The 19670-nt window shown below is 46.5% G+C and overlaps 1 protein-coding gene and 1 long non-coding RNA gene across 2 annotated transcripts in view; one reads left to right on the forward strand and one right to left on the reverse strand.

Annotated features, from left to right (window-relative positions):
* Nucleotides 1-14411, reverse strand: part of FLVCR2 (feline leukemia virus subgroup C cellular receptor family member 2) — a 68049-nt gene extending 53638 nt beyond the window's left edge. Inside the window, exon 1 of the mRNA XM_012498137.2 lies at nucleotides 13372-14411. Coding sequence (XP_012353591.1) covers nucleotides 13372-14058 — 687 coding nt within the window. The 5' untranslated portion in view covers nucleotides 14059-14411. The remainder of the gene's footprint in view (nucleotides 1-13371) is intronic.
* On the forward strand, nucleotides 13425-18082 carry LOC105738010. The gene is made up of 3 exons (XR_001113732.2): nucleotides 13425-15233; nucleotides 16471-16611; nucleotides 17890-18082. It is a non-coding gene; the product is annotated as an uncharacterized LOC105738010 (long non-coding RNA).
* Nucleotides 18083-19670: the final 1588 nt, after the last annotated feature.

The raw sequence follows: 19670 nt of genomic DNA on the forward strand, positions 1-19670 counted from the left end.
AAAAAAAAAAAAGGTGATAATGTGATTATTGCAGGAGTGGACTCATTATCATGAGGGTGGGTTTGTTATAAAAGTCAGTTTGTCCTCTCTCATTCTCTCTGTCATCCATGTGACGGCTCCTGCTATGTTATGATGCAGCAAGAAGGCCCTCACCAGATCCGGACCCTCAATCATGGGTTTCCCAGCCTCCAGAACCATAAGCCAAATTAATTTCTGTTCAATGTGAATTACCCAGTCTGTGGTATTCTGTGATAGTAGCATAAAACTGACTAAGACAGAAAATTGATACCATGAAGTAGTCTGATACCGTAACAAATACCTGAAAATGTGGAAGTGGTTTTTGAACTGGAAATGGGTAGAAGGTGGAAGAATTTGGAGGATCAGGAGAGAAAAGTCTGCCACGGATGGAGTATTAAGGGCAATTCTAGAGAGGGCTCAGATGAAGAAAGAACTTTAAGAAGAGCCTAAAGATTCTCAGGGATTACTTAGGTGGTCCTAATCAGAATGTTGGTAGAAATATAGACAGTTATAGACAGTAAAGACCATTCTGATGAGGCGTCAGATGGAAATGAGGAACAAAGTATTGGAAACTGGAGTAAAAGCCATTCTTGTTATCTACTTGCAAAGAACTTGGCAGAATTCTGTCAGTGTCTTAGGAATTTGTGGAAGACAGAACTTAAGAGTGATGAACTAGGATATCTGGTCAAAGAAATTTCTAAGCAAAATATTGAAGGAACTGTATTGCTACTTTAAAGCAATACTTTAAAGCACATATAGTAAAACGTGAGAGGAGAGAAATGACTAAAAGATGGAATTTGTAATGAAAAAGAAAGCAGAGCAGAAAGATTTGAGAAATCTGAAGGCTGGCCATGTAGACTGAAAAGGTGTCTGTAGGAGAAAAACCAAGGGTGTGGCCAAGCAATCATTTGCTAAAGAAATTAGTACAGACAGAAGGCAACCAGGCCTATTCATCAAGACAATGGGAGAAAAACCCTGAAGACATTTCAGGGATTGTCTAAGCAGGCTAGGGCCTTGAGGACAAGTGCTATGGTTTGGATATGATCTGACTTTGTCCCCACTTAAAGTTATGTTGAAATTTGATCCCCAGTGGGGTGGCATTGGGAGGTGTGGCTTACTGGGAGGTATGTGGATCATGGGGGAGGATCCCCCATGAGCTGATTTCATGGAAGTAGTTTCTCACTCTTGCAAGACTAGATTAGTTCCTGCAGAAATCGATGAGTTCCCATGATAGTGGATTGTTTTAAAGCCAAGAGATCCCTTGGGTTTGCCTCTTTGCAGATGTCCACTTGCCCTTTGACCTTCTCTGTCATGTTATAATGTAGCATGAAAGCTACAACCCCCTGAAGGCTTCAGGCATGCCCTTGAATGTCCCACCCTACAGAACAGTGAGGTAAATAAACCTTTTCTTTATAAATGACCCAGTTTCAGGTATTCTGTTATAACAACACAAAATGATCTAAGACAGACTTGTACCAAGGAGTGGGGTCGTGCTATAAAGATACCTAAAAATGCAGAAGCAGCTTTGGAACTGGGTAATGGGCAGAGGTTGGAGGAGTTTGAAGAAATAGGCTAGAAAACACCTGAATTGCTGTGAACAAGGCATTAAGGGTAATTTTGATGAGGGCTCAGAAAAAGACAAAAAGATGAGGGAACGTTTTAGATGGTTATGACCAAAATGCTGATAGACATATGGACAGTAAAGGCCATTCTGATGAAGGAAAGTGGTGTTTATTTGGAAACTAGAACAAAGGTCACCCATGTTACACCATAGCAAAGAACTTGGCTGCATTGTCTCCATGCCTTAGGGCTTTATGGAATATCAAACTTAAAAGTGATAACCTAGGGCATCTGGCAGGAGAAATTTCTTTTTTTTTTTTCTTTTTAAAGATGGGTTTCACCATGATGGCCAGGTTAGTCTCGAACTCCTGACCTCAGGTGACCCGCCCACCTTGGCCTCCCAAAGTGCTGGGATTACAGGCGGGAGCCACTATGCCTGGCCTAGGCAGAAGAAATTTCTAAGCAGCAAAATGCTCAAGACACAGTGTGGTTACTTTGACAGCTTACACACAGAAAAGGAGTGACCTAAAGGTGAAATGTGTAAGAAGCAGAGCATTAAAATTTAGAAAATTTGCAGTCTGGCCATGTGGTAGAGAATAAAAGAACATTTTCAGGAGAGGAATCTAAGGGTGCAGCAAAGAGACCTTTTGCTAAAGAGATTAGTTCTGACAGAAGGGAGCCAGGTACTAACAGAACAATGGAAAAAAGGCCCTGAAAGTATTTCAAAAGTCTAAGGCCATTCCTCCTGTCACAGACCCAGAGGCCTAGGAGGACAGAATGGTGGGATACCACTACCCTGAGCCACCTCAGGATGCTTCTCCTAGCTGCTCTGGCCAGAGCAGCCATGGCCCAGTAGCCCCAGGTACAGCTTGGGCCACTGCTCTGGAGAGTGCAAGCTGTGGGTCTTGGTGGCATCCATGTCCACATAGTACTATTGTGCATGCATGTGGAATTCAAAAGTGGTGGGCATGGCAGCTTCCACCTAGAATTCAGATGAGGTATCAGAAAGCCTGGGAGCAGGCCGGGCACAGTGGCTCATGCCTGAAATCCCAACTCTTTAGGAGGCTGAGGTGGGTGGATCACTTGAGTTCAGGAGTTCAAGAGCAGCCTGGGCAAAATGGCAAGCCCTCATCTCTACAAAACAAAAACAAAAACAAAAAAACAAAATTAACAGGTGCAGTGGTGCATGCCTGTATTCCCAGCTACTTGGGAGGCTGAGGCTGGAAGATTGAGCCTCAGAGGTCAAGGCTGCAGTGAGCTGTGATCACACCACTGCACTCCAGCCTGGATGACAGAGTGAGACCCTTTGTCAAAAAAAAAAAAAAAAAAAAGGAATAAAGAAAAAAAGAGAGCCCGGGAGCCTAGGCAGAAACCTGCCATGGGGGAGAGCAACCACAGACAGCCTCTGCTAAGGCAATGCCAAGCAGAAATGTGAAGCCAGAGCAGAGGACTCTTCTGCAAAGAGTCTTCACTAGGACAACGCCTAGTGGAGCCACAAGAGCGGGGCCACCGCAAGGACCCCAAAATGCTAGTCACTGGCAGCATGTGACCTCAGCCTGGCTAAGCTTCAGGCATTTGATTACGACCTGTAAGCACAGCCATGTCGGCTATGTCCAGCAAAGCCATGGGGAAAGGGCTGCCTAAGGCATTGGGAACCCACTCCTGGCACCAGTGTGCCCAGGATGCAAAATATCGATCCAAAGGAGATTATTCTGGAGGTTTAAGATTTAAAGTCTCCTGGCCAGGGCTTGGTGTGGCTCATGTCTGTAATCCAGGCACTCTGAGAGGCCAAGGTGGTAGGATCACTTGAGTGCAGGAGTTCGAGACCACTGTGGGAAACATGGTGAAACTCTGTCTCTACAAAAAAATACAAAAATTAGCTGGGTGTGGTGGCATGGCCTGTGGTCCCAGCTACTTGGGAGGCTGAGGTGGGAGGATCACTTGTGCCCAGGTGGGAGAAATTGCAGTGAGCCAAGAACTCACCACAGCAGTCCAGCCTGGGTGAAAGAGGAAGACCCTATGTTTGAATGGTAATTTTACCCAATGCCTGTGTAACCGTTATATATTGGAAGTAAACAACTTGTTTTAGAGTTTATAATCTCATACCTGGAAAGAATGTGCCTTGAGTTTCAGATGCAATTTTGGACTTTGGACTTTTGAGTTGATGCTGAAACAAGTGTATTAGTCCATTCTCACATTGCTATGAAGAAATATTGGAGACTGGGTAATTGATAAAGAAAAGAGGTTTAATTTGCTCCCAGTTCTGCAGGCTGTATAGGAAGCATGATGCTGGCATCTGCTCAGGTTCTGGGAGGCCTCGGGAAACTTACAATCATGGCGGAAGGCAAAGGGGAAGCACACACATCACCTGGACAGAGTAGAAGCAAGAGAGAGAGAGAGGGAGGAGGTCCTGTACTCTTTAAACAACCATATCTCATAAGAACTCACTATCATGAGAATAGCACCAAGGAGACAGTGCTAAACCATTCATGAGAACTTTACTCCCATGAGCCAATCACCTCCCACTGGGCCCCACCTCCAATACTGGGGACTGCAATTCAACATGAGATTTGGTGGGGACACAGACCCAAACCATATCAACAATTTAAGACTCTTGGGACTATTGAGATGGAATGACTGTATTTCGTATGTGAAAGGACATGAGTTCTTGGGGGCTAACAGCAGAATACTATGGTTTGGATATGATTTGAGTCTATACCCATGAAAACTCATGTTGAAATTTGATTCTCAATAGAGCAATGTTGGGAGGTAGTGCCTGGTCGGAACTGTTTGGGTCATGTGGGCAGATCCCCCATGAATGGCTTGGTGCTGATCTCACAGTAGTGAGTTGTCACTCTCATGAAACTGGATTGTTCTCAATAGAATGGATTAGTTCCTAAGAGAATGGGTTGTTATAAAGCTAGGATGTCCCTAGGTTATGCCTCTTCACATGCATCCACTTCCCCTTTGACCTTCTCTGCATGTTAGGACACAGCACAGAAACCCTTGCCAGAAGCCAGGGCCATGCCCTTGAACTTTTCATTTTGCAGAACCATGAGCTGAATAAACCTCTTTTCTTAGTTACTCAGTCTCAGGCATTATTATGGCAACACAAAATCGACTAAGACAGCAAGGTTTCCAGATAGTAACCATGGGACCTCAGCATTCACTGTCCAGAGCTGCCTCAGAACTCTGCTCCTTGCATTCTGGCACAGCATTCCTTGGCTACCCCAGCCACGGCTCAAGTGGTCCCAGGTGTGGCTTGATCTGCTTCTCTAGAACGTACAAACTATAAACTTTGGTGGCATACACATGGTGCTAATCTGCAGGCGCATATAATGCAAGAACTATGGGGCCATGGTGGCTTCCATCTAGATTTCAGAGAATGTCATGAACAGCTTGGGGGTTCAGGCAGAGACTTGTTTCAGGGGCAGAGCCACCGCAGAGAGCCCCCACAAGGGTAATGCCTAATGGAGCCATGGAAGTGTGGTTCTCACCAAGACCCCAGAAACTGTAGAGTTACCAGTGTGCAACACTGGCCTGAGAGAGTTGCAGGCATGAGACTCCAACTGTGAGAGCTGCTGGGTGGACTGAGCCCAGCAAAGCAGTAAGGGCAGGGCTGCCTGAGGCCTTGGGGGACCAGTCCCTTCCCCAGTGTGCCCTTCTTTGATATAAAGTCAAAGAAGATTATTCTCCAGCTTTAAGGCTTAATATTGTTTTCCCTGTTGAGTTTTGGACTTAATTGGGACCAGTTACCCTTTTCTTCTTGCCTATTTCTCCTTTTTGGTATGTGTGAATGTCTATCCTATCCCTGTCCCACCATTGTATTTTGGAAGCATATAACTTGTTAGTTTTTGGGGGGTGTTTTTGAAACAGGGTCTCTCTCTTTGTCACCAAGGCTGGAGTGCAGTGGCATGTTCATGGTACACTGCAGTCTTGACCTCCTGGGCTCAAGCAATCCTTGTACCTCAGTCTCCCGAGTAGCTGGGAATGCTGGCATGTCAACCATGCACAGCTTCTTTTCTTTAAAAAAAAAAAAATGTTTCCAGGCTGGTTCTTGTTAATTTCACAGGTTCAGAGGTGGAGAGGAATTTGTCTCATTATGAACTGTACCTTGAGTCTCCCTCATATGTGATTTAGGTGAGACTCTAGAATTTGGGCAGTTGAGTTGATGCTGGAACAAGTTAAGACTTTCAGGGCTACTGGGATAGAATGAATGTGTTTTGTCCATGAGAAGGACATAAAATTCTGTGGGCCAGGGAGAGAATACTACGGTTTGAATGTGTCCCTTAAAGTTCATGTGTTGGGGGGTCAGGTGCAGTGGCTCACGCCTGTAATCCAAACACTTTGGGAGGCTGAGGCGGGGGGATCACATGAGGTCAGGAGTTCAAGACCATCCTGGCCAACATGGTGAAACCCTATCTCTCCTAAAAATACAAAAATTATCTGGGCATGGTGACAGGTGCCTGTAATCCCAGCTACTCTGGAGGCTGAGGCAGAATTGCTCGAATCGGGAAGCGGAGGTTGCAGTGAGCCAAGATCCTGTCTGTGAACTCCAGCCTGGGTGGATAGAATGAGACTCTATCTCAAAACAAAAACAATAACAACAACAAAAGTTCATGTGTTGGAAATCGAATTCCCAATGTAACACTACTGAGACATGAGACCTTTAAGAGGTGATTAGGTCATGAGGGCTCTACCTTCATGAATGGATCAATGTCATTAGAATGAGGGTGGGCTTGTCATAAAAGTCAGTTTGGCCCTCTCTTGTACTCTTTCTTGAACATGAGATGCCATCCACCACGTTATGACGCAGCAAGAAGGCCATCACCAGATGCTGGTCGCTTGGCCTTGGACTGCGCAGCCTCTCAAACTGTAAGCTAAATAAATTTCTGTTCATTACAAATTACCCAGTCTGTGGTATTCTGTGACAGCAGCATAAAACAAACTAAGGCATTTACTAAAACTAATTTCACCTTTTCTTTTTACTTAAAAAAAATTTACTTCTTTAATGTGGCTACTAGAAAATTTAGTTACATGGGACTTGCATTTGTGGTCTGCATTATATTTCTATTGGGCAGTGCTATTTTAGACAGACAGCTGTGGTTTCTATAGAACTGGTTCTGTAAAGTGACTGTATTCACTTCTAAAAGTAAACTGATTCTTTCCTATTCTATTTCTAGATTGCACTGTGCTGTGAGCTACCCAAAGGTCCTGGTGAAGTCCCCTCACAATCTCCATCCTATAGGACTCTCACTTGGGTTAGGACCCACCTCGAATATCTTTTTTAGATCCTGCATCTATCTCATCCAGTACCACCAAGGAAACAAGGTTTTCTTTTGACCCTTGCACAATAACGATGTGTGCATATCACTTAAAACCCCACACAGCTCATTTCCCCTTGAAACAATGCTACAAGTGTTGCTAAAAATTCCAGGCTGTTACTACCTGGGGGCAACTGGTCAGAGCATAGCAAGAAAAGGGAAGGGCCTCAGTTGTATTCTCCAGGCTCATCTTCCCTCTCTCACCCCAGCTCTGGATTCACTGGTTTCTTCCTGCTAGAGACTCCACCCTCACCTTCTTGACAATACAATGACTGTGCTAGGTTAGAAGAGGCAGAATCAGCCCTCTAGCAGCAACTTCAAAAAAGAAGCCAAGTGCCGGGCGTGGTGGCTCACGCTTGTAATCCCAGCACTTTGGGAGGCCGAGGCGGGCGGATCACGAGGTCAGGAGATCGAGACCACGGTGAAACCCCATCTCTACTAAAAATACAAAAAATTAGCTGGGCGTGGTGGCGGGCGCCTGTAGTACCAGCTACTCGGAGAGGCTGAGGCAGGAGAATGGCGTGAACCTGGGAGGCGGAGCTTGCAGTGAGCCGAGTTCGAGCCACTGCACTCCAGCCTGGGCGACAGAGCGAGACTCCGTCTCAAAAAAAAAAAAAAAAAAAAAAAAGAAGCCAAGTGCTAGGCCCTCAAACTCTAGACAAAACTGCTGGAAACTATCACCAATAACCCTGGAGACAGGGGGAAAAATTAAATCCTCAGAATCGGCCTTTTCTTTTTTTTACATCTATGCTTGATCCACAGGTAATACTGGCCTACTGAAAGTGGCTTCGAAGGTAGAACTGGGTTTAAATTTCTCTTTTACTACTCAGTAGTTATAGGACTCTGGATAAAGTTGCAAGATTTATCTGGATCTCAGTTCCCTCTCCTGCAACAATGGGGACAATTTCACCTACCTCACAGAGTTGTTGAAAGGATTAAGTTAAATAATGGATGAAAAAGTACCTTCCATAATAGTGGGTATTTAATAAACATTAGCTTCCTCTACCTTCTTCATCCTTTCCCATAGCAATTAGGTAAAGAAAATGCTAAAAATCCCATGGAGAACTGAAAATAAATCCTCTAGCTGAAAATAAATCCTCTATGCTATGATCTGTTTAGCTGTTGTGTGTTTGTTTTTTGATATAATCTGAATCTTGGCTCCTGGCACAATTTTTTAAAACCTGCTATAGTATCTCTTCGAAGGCAAGGATTATCTTTGCAGCCTAGCACACTGTCTTGCAAAAGCTAGATAAATGCCTGTCAAAAGGAAGAATATTGGATTTTAATGCAAGCAGAAGGTAAGGCTCCTGTGGAGTATGTAAGAAGCATTTGAAGAGAGAGGTCAGAATTACCGGAGTACAAGGGTTGTGCTGATCTGTGTGGTCAGGGTCAAAGTGAGGTGACTACCTTCCTGGTAGTAAAGATGAACAGAAGGGAAATTTGCCTTTAGAGAAGTTTTGTAAAGTTTCTGTTTGAAATGAAAAATTTCTAAATGAAAGGTTACATTTTCTAAATGAAATTAATAGATAGGAGAAAATAGTCCAATGAGAAGAACTGGGATTTGTCAGGCCTCTGAGCCCAAGCTAAGCCATCATATCCCTGGTGACCTGCACGTATACATCCAGATCGCCTGAAGCAACTGAAGATCCACAAAAGTGAAAATAGCCTTAACTGATGACATTCCACTATTGCAATTTGTTTCTGCCCCACCCTAACTGATCAACGTACTTTGTAATCTCCCCCACCCTTAAGAAGGTTCTTGGTAATTCTCCCCACCCTTGAGAATGTACTTTGTGAGATCCACCCCACTGTCTGCAAAACATTGCTCCTAACGCCACCACCTATCCCAAAACCTATAAGAACTAATAATAATCCACCACCCTTTGCTGACTCCTTTTTCGGGCTCATCCCGCCTGTACCCAAGTGAAATAAACATCCTTGTTGCTCACACAAAGCCTGTTTGGTGGTCTCTTCACACGGACGCGTGAGACATTTGGTGCCGAAGACCCAGGTCAGAGGGACTCCTTCAGGAGACCAGTCCTCTGTCCTCACCCTCACTTCGTGAAGAGATCCACCTACGACCTCGGGTCCTCAGACCAACCAGCCCAAGGAACATCTCACCAATTTCAATAGGGTAAGCTGTCTTTTCACTCTTTTCTCCAGCCTCTCTCGCTACCCTTCAATCTTCCTCTCTCGCTACCCTTCAATCTCCCTGTCCTTCCAATTCCAGTTCTTTTAACTCTCTAGTAGAGATAAAGGAGACACATTTTATCCGTGGACCCAAAACTCCAGCACCGGACACAGACTCGGGAAGGCAGCCTTCCCTTGGTGTTTAATCATTGTGGGGACGCCTGCCTGATTATTCACCCACACTCCATTGGTGTCTGACCACCGTGGGGACGCCTGCCTTGGTCATTCACCCACATTCCCTTGGTGGCAAGTCAATTGTGGGGACGCCTGCTTTGGCTGCTCACCCACATTGCAGCCCAGGGCTGCTCCCCACCCCCTTCCCTGTGTCTCTACCCTTCTCTTTAAACTTGCCTCCTTCACTATGGGCAACCTTCCACCCTCCATTCCTCCTTCTTCTCCCTTAGCCTGTGTTCTCAAGAACTTAAAACCTCTTCAACTCACACCTGACCTAAAACCTAAACACTTTATTTTCTTCTGCAATACCGCTTGGCCCCAATACAAACTCGACAGTAGTTCCAAGTGACCAGAGAATGGCACTTTCGATTTGTCCATCTACTAGATCTAGATAATTTTTGTCGAAAAATGGGCAAATGGTCTGAGGTGCCTGATGTCCAGGCATTCTTTTACACATTAGTCCCTCCCTAGTCTCTGCTCCCATGTGACTCATCCCAAATCTTTCTTCTTCCTGTCCTATCTGTTCCTTCAGTCTCCACCCCAAGCTCTGAGTCCTTTGAATCCTCCTTTTCTACAGACTCATCTGACCTCATCCCTTCTCCCCAGGCTGCTCCCCGGGCTACAATCTTTCTATCACCTCCCCTCTTCACACCTGATCTGGCTTACAGTTTCGTTCAGCGACTAGCCCTCCCCCACCTGCCCAACAATTTCCTCTTAAAGAGGTGGCTGGAGCTAAAGGCATAGTCAGGGTACATGTGCCTATGAGACCTTTCCCAAATCAGCCAGCATTTAGGCTCTTTCTCGTCAGACTCCACTAAATATATACAGGAATTCCGATATCTAACTCTGTCCTACAATTTAACCTGGAGTGACTTAAATGTCATCCTAACTTCTACCCTCTCCCCAGATGAACAGGAGTTTTTTCTCTAGCCCAACCTCACGCTGATAACCTCTGGCTTCATGAGCCAGACCTCCAGGAAGGCATTAGAGCAGTTCCCTGAGAAGATCCCCAATGGAACTATCAGGCAGATTCCTCAGGTATAGCTAGGCGAGATTACATGGTTTCCTGCCTAGTTGAAGGGCTTAAAAAGCCAGCTTACAAAGCTGTTAATTATGACAAACTTAAAGAAACTACCCAAGGTAAAGACGAAAACCCAGCCCAGTTCATGGCCTGCTTAGCAGCAACCCTTAGACACTTTACCGCCCTAGACCCAGAAGGGCCAGAAGGCCGCTTTATTCTTAATATGCACTTTATCACCCAGTCAGCTCCTGATATTAGAAAAAAGCTTCAAAAATTGGAATCCGGCCCTCAAACTCCACAACAGGAATTAATCAACCTCACCTTCAAGATGTACAATAATCGAGGGCAGGTAGCCAGACAGCAACGCATTTCTGAGCTACAGCTACTTGCCTCTGCTGTAAGACAGCCCACAACCACGTCTCCAGCATGCAGAAACTTCAGAACATCCAAGCCACAGCTCCCAGGGGCACCTTCAAAACATCCTTGTGGACCTTGCTTCAAATGCCAAAAGCCTGGCCACTGGGCCTCAGAATGCCCACAGCCTGGGATTCTTCCTAAGCCGTGCGGTCTGTGCGGGCCCCCAATGGAGGTCGGACTGTCCGACTCACATCGCCGCCGCTCCTAAAGCCCCTGGAGCCCAAACCCAACCTTCCTTGGCCGACTCCTTCCCAGATCTCCTCGGCTTAGCAGCTGAAGACTGATGCTGCCTGAACGGTTCGGAAGCCCCCTGAACCATCAGGGACACTGAGCTTCGGGTAACTCTTAACAGTGGAGGGTAAGTCCGTCCCCTTCTTAATCAATATGGAGGCTACCCACTCCACATTACCTTCTTTTCAAGCACCTGTTTCCCTTGCCTCCATAACTGTTGTGGGTATTGACGGCCAGGCTTCTAAACCTCTTAAAACTCCCCAACTCTGGTGCCAACTTGGACAACATTCTTTTATGCATTCCTTTTTAGTTATCCCCACCTGTCCAGTTCCCTTATTAGGTCAAGGCATTTTAACTAAATTATCTCCTTCCCTGACTATTCCTAGGCTACAGCCACACCTCATTCCTGCCCTTTTCCCCAGTTCAAAGCCTCCTTCGCATCCTCCTCTCATATCCCCCCACCTTAACCCACAAGTGTGGGATACCTCTACTTTCTCCCTGGCAACTGATCACACGCCCATTACCATCCCATTAAAACCTAATCACTTTTACCCCACTCAACACCAATATCCCATCCCACACCATGCTTTAAAAGGATTAAAGCCTGTTATCACTCGCTTGTTACAGCATGGCCTTTTAAAGCTTATAAATTCTCCTTACAATTGCCCCATTTTACCTGTCCAAAAACCGGACAAACCTTACAGGTTGGTTCAGGATCTGCGCCTTATCAACCAAATTGTCTTGTCTATCCAGTCCGTGGTGCCAAAGCCATATACTCTCCTATCCTCAATGCCTCCCTCCACAACCCCTCCATAACCCATTATTCTGTTCTGGATCTCAAACATCCTTTCTTTACTATTCCTTTGCACCCTTCATCCTAGCCTCTCTTCGCTTTCACTTGGACTGACCCTGACACCCATCAGCCTCAGCAACTTACCTCGGCTGTACTGCTGCAAGGCTTCAGGGACAGCCCCCATTACTTCAGTCAAGCCCGAATTTCTTCCTCATCTGTTACCTATCTCGGCATAATTCTTCATGAAAACAACGTGCTCTCCCTGCTGATTGTATCCGGCTAATCTCCCAAACCCCAACACCTTCTACAAAACAACTTCTTTCCTTCCTAGGCATGGTTAGGTACTTCCGCCTTTGGATACCTAGTTTTACCATCCTGACTAAACCATTATATAAACTCACAAAAGGAAGCCTAGCCGACCCCATAGATCCTAAATCCTTTCACCACTCCTCTTTCCCTTCCTTAAAAACAGCCCTAGAAGCTGCCCCCGCACTAGATCTCCCTAACTCATCCCAACCCTTTTCATAACACACAGCCAAAGTACAGGGCTGTGTGGTCAAAATTCTTACACAAGAGCCGGGACCGCACCCTGTAGCCTTTCTGTCCAAACAACTTGACTTTACTGTTTTAGGCTGGCCATCATGTCTCCATGTGGCAGCCGCTGCTGCCCTAATACTTTTAGAGGCCCTCAAAATCACAAACTATGGTCAACTCACTCTCTACAGTTCTCATAACTTCCAAAATCTATTTTCTTCCTCACACCTGATGCATATACTTTCTGCCCCCCTCCACTACCTCTTCACCACTTAAACACACAGCCAGGACTGTACGTGCTTGGAAAGACGTGAGACTGGGAGGCAGTGGTCTGTCTGGCTAAAGGACGTTTGCTTTAAATATTCCCATAAATATTTGCTTCGAGTATTTGGGGACGGCATTCAGGTTCACAACCTGCCCAGCTTTCTGGATCATAACCACATTGAGATGCAAAGAATTTGAGCTTCTCCTTCCAACAAGAAGGAAAGAGAAAAAAGATTAAGACATGAACTACCCTTTCTAGGCCTTGGAAACTCAGAGCGAGATTTCTACTCCATCCTGCTGGACTTGGCTCTAAATTCCAGGCAAGGAGTTTGGCACAAAGCACTGTTCCCACTGTCCTGGCTTCAGCTGTGTATAAAACAAGGTAAAAACAGCGTCAAACACCACCAGGCATGGCTTTGCAATTCTATGCAGTAGAGGAGATACTGCACTCTAGGAAAGCTGGTTGGTCCAACTGAAAACGCTGCCAAGTTCTGATGACACCAGAATAGTCTGATGTCCAAGGGCTGCTGCCAGACAGAGAAGAGCATTCCTGAAGTTACAGGTCTAAGTTGGTGGACCTCAAGAACGACACAGCGAAGGTATAGTATGTTCTAGAAGCATGCTTTTGGCTGGGGCAAGAGCAACTGTAGACGAAAGAGCAGGTCCCCCTGCTTTTGTTTCCCGCCTCTCTTACAGCATCACAATCACTGCCTGTCACACCCAGTCACTGTCACCCAGAGTCACAAACACTGTTGGACAATCAGCAAATTATAGCCTACCACACCCAATAGTCAGGTGCAATCTAACACACGCCCCTGGGAACATTCACAAACTCTTCTACCTACCTGATTGCCAAAGACAGCCACCGAGCAGGCTGTGGAAACCTCATTAGCCCCGAACCAGACGGAAGCGATGCGGGAGGGCATGCCCAGGATGAAAACCTGGGCCACAGAGCAAATGAGCTGGCCCACCACGGTGACCGGAAAGAGATGCGGCTTCAGGCTGCCCAGCTTCACCCAGGCCCCCAGGCAGTTGAGAGCCGAGCCGGTGAGGGCAATGGTGCGCAGGCCGAACTTCTCCAGCAGCCAGGCCACCGGCAGGAGCAGAGGGATGTAGGTCAGCATGTAGCACATGGACAGCCAGTCAATGGCAAAGGCACTGACACCGTAGAAGTGCATGAAGATGTTATTGATGGAGCCGTACTGGATCCACTGAAAGGCGTTGCACATGGAGTAGCAGCTAAACACCAGGACCACGGCCCAACGGCGCCTGCTCACCTTGATCACGCTGAGGTCCTCGGGGCCCGAGCTGCTGGGGTGAGCCAAGCCACTGGGTTGGGCTAAGGCACTGGGGTGGGCCGAACTGCTGGGGTGGACAGAGACGCTGGGGTTGATGGAGACGCTGGGATGGACCGAGACGCTGGGATGGACCGAGACGCTGGGATGGACCGAGACGCTGGGGTCCGCTTGGAGTGCGGACTCCGGTGCAGGGGTGTCATCGCGCTCTTCCTGGTTGGGACCTTCGTTCACCATGGCCACAGTCTCCTCTGGAATCCTGGAGAAGTGGTGAGGACTCCGGCAGTCTTAAGGGACAGTGGCCTCCGCTGGTCTCTTAGAGTTGAAAGGACACTTGCCTATTCCAGAAGAAATAGAGACTCGAGGCTGCGTAAAAGCCTCAAGTGGGGCTTCCTGTGCTCACCCCCAAGCTCCTGCTCCCACTTTTGCTTGGGGCTCTCTGTTGCCACCCGCGCGATCGCTGTCTCAAGGCCGGCCGCACACGCCGCAGCCGGCTCCGGACCGCTCCTGCCTTGGGTCTCCCCACGACGCGTTCCTGGTGCAGGAAAAGTTCTCTCCTTGCGCAGCCACTTCGCCCGCAGAGTCCTCTCTGGGGCCAGCTTGGGGCCTCGCCCCGTCGGGCACACGTGACCGCCCCGCCCCCGTCCCGGCTGGCTTCCTCCGCCCCCCTGCCACTCCCCCCCCGACCCGGTGTCCCTTGCCTTCTCGAGCCCAGTCCTCCGGGCAGCGCAGTTGTTTCGCCACAGCATGCGGGATGCATTCCTCCCCCACGCCCTGGGCGCCATGGAAACCACCGGGTTAACCCCCACCCTTTGCACCGCCCCTCAAATTCATTTGCCACCCGCTATCAGCGGACCCCGAAAGAAGATCCGCCTTTCCGAGGTAATCCCCAAAATAGAGCGTCCCCGGTGCCTGTCCGCATGCCCTGCGCGCGTGCACCAAAGCCCGGCGCCACCTAAGTGTCCTGGGGAATTCAAGAGGGATTCCCCAACTTTCTCCCCCTTGGCTTAGGCTCCCAGCCCTTTGCTGAACTAAAGAGAGATTTGTAGATTTCCCGGGCTGGTTGCGCTCCTGGGTTAAAGGGGAGTTGCAGAAAACTCGCTTTACTCGCTTCTTTCCCGGCGGACGTGGTTTTGTCTTGGGGAGGTTAGATTTGAACCTGTTATGTGGGGCTATTTTTCCTGATGGATTCTGGGCGAAGACCCTAGGGTGGAGGGGAGGGAAAGGGGAGTTTGAAGAAGCTGTTCGCGGTTGTGCGATGGAACGCTTAGCACAGAGCTGGCTGCGAGCTTGGTCTTGGAAGCGGTCTTTAAACTCAAGCAGCCCTAGTCTGCCACCTGCCGGTCCTAGCCTATTTCAAACGGCAAACCCTCGACTTGTTGCCCTGATCCTACCCTTGGCGAGGGATCCTGGTAAGGAGCCCAAATTCTCCGTGAGTTCAAACACCAGCTTAGCTACAACGAGGTGTCACTGTAGATCAAGGAACTCCACCTCTCTGCGTTTCAGTTTCTTCACCTGTAAAATGGGAATGATGAAATAATAGTACCTACCTCACTGTGTTGTTCTGAGACTTGAATGAGTTAATACACGAATGCACTTAGAAAATTCCTGCCACATAGTAAGCATTCCGTGAGTGCTGGCTATCCTAGCGAAAAGCTAACATTTGTTGTCCAATGCTAAACAAATTGAATGCATTAGCTCATTTATGCATAACAAGAATTCTGTGACAAAGTTACTATTGCTGGCCTGCATTTTATAGATAAGAAAACTGAGACTCAGAGAAGTGAAGTAACTTCTTCCTGAAGGTCTCAGCTGGTAAGAAGAACCATAATTCTCGTTCAAGTCTGTAATCATTCAAGCTGTAGCCTAGCTATTCAAGCACAAGTCTGTGGATAGCAGCGTGGGCACCTGTGGGAGCTTTTTAGAAGGCCAGAATCCCCTCCAGTGTTAAGGCCTTAAAAAACAAAACAACAACAACAAAACAACCAAGAAGGATGCCAGGCCCAACCTAGACCCACTGAATTGAAAGCTGCATTTTAAGAAGACGCCCAGGAGATTCATTTGTTTGCACATTAAATTTTGAGAGCTACTGGGCATCACTACTTCTTTATTTATTTATTTTTCTTTGTTAAACTTCAGACCAGAAAATGGATAACTTGAAGCTCTGGGAAGTGGCTCTCCATTTTGTCTGCACATTAGAATCATATGAAGAAACTCTTAATATTCCAAATGTTCGGGCAAAACACCCCAGATAGAGATCTCCGAGGGTGGACCTGAACATCTGCATGTCTCGAGCTCCGCTGATCAGCTCAACGTGCAGCCAAGTTAGAACCACTGATTCCCAGGAGACAACTAGATTCAAACGATCACTCCCTTCTTGAAGGCACCTACTTTTTGGTAGAAACTATAGAGTCTTGGATTATAATGGAATATTTGAAGAGGGAGTTCAGACTCAGATCTAAGAATTTCTACAGTAATTTAACATCTCGTGTTGTCACTATTCCTCCTGTGTTTCCCATCATTCTCCAGGCAGCACAGAACTCTGTTCTTTTAGAAGGCCTTCTGAGACCTCTCACTGCTGCTTTTCCCTCGGTCATCATGGGCCTCTTCCAAAACTCTTCAGAATATATTCTTAACTTCATTTTACAGATAAGGAAACTGAGGCCTGGAGAGGCGGGCGTGTTACTCAGCATCCTACAGCGAAATAGCATCAGAACAAGCAGCAATAAAATGGGTGCTCCTTCCACATGGCCTTTCCCATGAGCTCTTCTGGGGCAGCCCTTCAGCTTGGTGAGAGATTCCAAGGGGTCTAACCTGGGATTCAAGTGAGATTTGGAATTGCTTTTGTGGCGGAACGAGCTGGATCTGTTGTGAGCTCTGGGTTGGGTCTGCTTAGACTTGAAGCTCTGTTTTGTCATTCTTAGCTTTGGGATCTTGAGCAAGTCACTTGACCTCTCTATTCTTCAGTTTCTGAATCTATCAAATAAGGATTAAAAATACCTGCCTCCAGCCTGGCGCGGTGGCTCACACTTGTAATCTCAGCACTTCGGGATGCCGAGGTGGGTGGATCACTTGAGGTCAGGAGTTCAAGACCACCCTGGCCAACATGGTGAAACCCTGTCTCTACTAAAAATACAAAAATTAGCCAGATGTGGTGGCACACGCCTGTAATCTCAGCTACTTGGGAGGCTGAGGCAGGAGAATCACTTGAACCTGGGAGGCAGAGGCTGCAGTGAGCTGAGATGGCACTACTGCATTCCAGCCTGAGAGACAGAGTGAGACTCTGTCTCAAAAACAAACAAAAAAAAAAACAAAAACCTGCCTCATAGAATTGTTGTGAGAATTAAACAAGCTAATATGCCTAAACTGTTTTCAATAATAATAATAATGATATTCTGGGAGCCACCAGGGTAGGGATGACTCTTGGCTGATTTCTAATGTGGGGGGTAGGGTGTTGGGGCCATCTCTATAAATGTTAGGTAGATGCTACATAGAGAGAAATATTCTGTATTCATCCCATTGAAAAAACATGTATTGAGCAGCTTACTATGTAGCATATCTATCTTTATGATGTTCTATCTATCAGTACATATAGGTACACTTTGAAGGGTAAGGAGAAATACATTTTAGGGATTGCTTCCTGAAAGGGGGCTCTGGTTCCTGGTTCCTGGCTCTATTCCAACTGACACCTTAGGAAGCTTGAGGGAACGAACCTCTGGCATTGAACTCAAGCTTGTGTGGCCTCCTGCAGAATGGTAGTTAAGTCAGCCCACTGGAGACTATCAGTAACTCCTGGATTCAAAGCCAAAACATCACCCTCTTATTTATAGCTTACTACTAGCCAAACAGAGCTATAGATGTAAGAGGCAAGGAGTTTGTTGAGTGCATGGAAAGGCCAAATTTCTAACAGAAAGAATCAGGTTGGGAGCCTGCATTATTCTTTCTTAAAAATACCAACACTTGGAATTTGTGAAAATGTTGCCCTTACAAGTCTTATATGCATAATTTATGTGTAATACTACATGCTCATCAATATTCTGTTTGCCTTATCTCCCCCACTTCCCTCAGATTTCTAGCTGTCTCAGGACTTGTGGATATTTTTGTATATCTTGGAGTGTTTAGTGAGATAAACTATGTAACACATGCTCTCAATACGTATCTGTAGAATTGAGTTGTACTGCACATCACCATGAAATTTTACAAAACTGGAGACAAAGAGGAGATCCAACAGGATTTCAGAGATTTTAAAAAATCAGAAAAAGTTAAAAAAAAAAACAGATACAAAATATCTGTTGCCTCAAGCCTGGAAACTGGAAGTCAGTGGAACAATGCCTTCTGAAGGAAAACCATTTCTTACCTAGAATGCTATATCTAAACTACCAAAAAATCAGTTTGAGAAGAGAGTGAAACAACAAATGATACTGCCTTATCTTCTCTCTCAGGAAGCTGCTGAAGGATGTGCTCCACCAAAACAAGGAAGGAAATCTAGAGAGGGTAAGAGGTTAAGGCTGAGGAAACTGGGAATCTGCCACGAGAGGCAAACAATGGGAATCACCCAGCTAAAGGAAACTCCTGGTAGACGGCTATCTACCAGGCATAGAAAGCAGAGTACTCGGCCAGGCGTGGTGGCTCATGCCTGTAATCCTAGCACTTTGGGAGGCCGAGGCGGGTGGATCACCTGAGGTCAGGAGTTCTAGACCGGCCTGGCCAACATGGTGAAACCCCATCTCTACTAAAAATACAAAAAGTAGCTGGGCGTGATGGCAGGCACCTGTAATCCTAGCTACTCAGGGGGCTGAGGCAGGAGAAGAGCTTGAACCCAGGAGGCGGAGGTTGCAGTGAGCTGAGATTCTGCCATCACACTCCAGCCGGGGAGACAAGAGCGAGACTTTGTCCCCCCAAAAAAAAGAAAAAGAAAAAAAAAGAAAGCAGCATACTCAGGCTGAAGCTGCTTCGAAGACTCCAAGAAAGAGTTCTTCAAGAAGGTCACACTGAAAGAATCATGTTTTAAATATTGAGAGGTTTACACAATTGGGGGAAGATTAGGGGTTGGATTAATGATAAGTACCATAAATATAACTAAGTAAATGGGGGAAAGGAAGCATTATTAACTCCAGTGGAATAAACAAAGCTATGGAGGAAAAGGAAAAAATAATCATGATATATCCTAAGTGATTTGATTTGCATAGCATGAACACAATCCTAATAAAATGAACACTGGAAGTTGATGGATCTAAAGCTATGATATAACTCTGTTAGCAGGACAGGGGAGTGGGAAGCAGGCACCTGTGCAGGGTTGAGATGAGGGTGGGGTAAACAGTTAAACAAGGAAATGGGGTGGGGCACGGTGGCTCACACCTGTAATCCCAGCCCTTTGAGATGCCGAGGCTAGTGGATTGCTTGAGCTCAGGAGTTCGAGACCAGGCTGGGGAACATAGCTAGACCCTGTCTCTATCAAAAGCAGAAACAAAAACCAAAAACTAAAAACAAGGAAAGCTGGTCTTCTTCCCTGGGGTTTGGCAGGAGCACATTCCCTGGAGCACATTCCCTTCAAGGACAAACTTGGAAAATCTCTGAGCAGACCCCGGAGGGGAGGGAATCCAGACTCCTATTATGCGATACTTGTCTGCCATATAGAAAAGGCTATGGCATGTAAATGCCTAACATGGAAAAAGTCCGGAAGTGTCGATAAACCCATGGCACTTACAGCTATGGTGGTAAGTACCAAAAGAATTGAGAAGAGTTGGAAGTACTTGCCTCTGGAGCTCAGGAAAGGGGGGGAGACAACTGATATGTTTCATACATGGTTATTTTATTGTTTGAACTATGTATAACTAATTTTTTTCTTT

Source organism: Nomascus leucogenys, chromosome 22a, assembly GCF_006542625.1.
Source record: "Nomascus leucogenys isolate Asia chromosome 22a, Asia_NLE_v1, whole genome shotgun sequence".
Lineage (NCBI taxonomy): Eukaryota > Metazoa > Chordata > Mammalia > Primates > Hylobatidae > Nomascus > Nomascus leucogenys.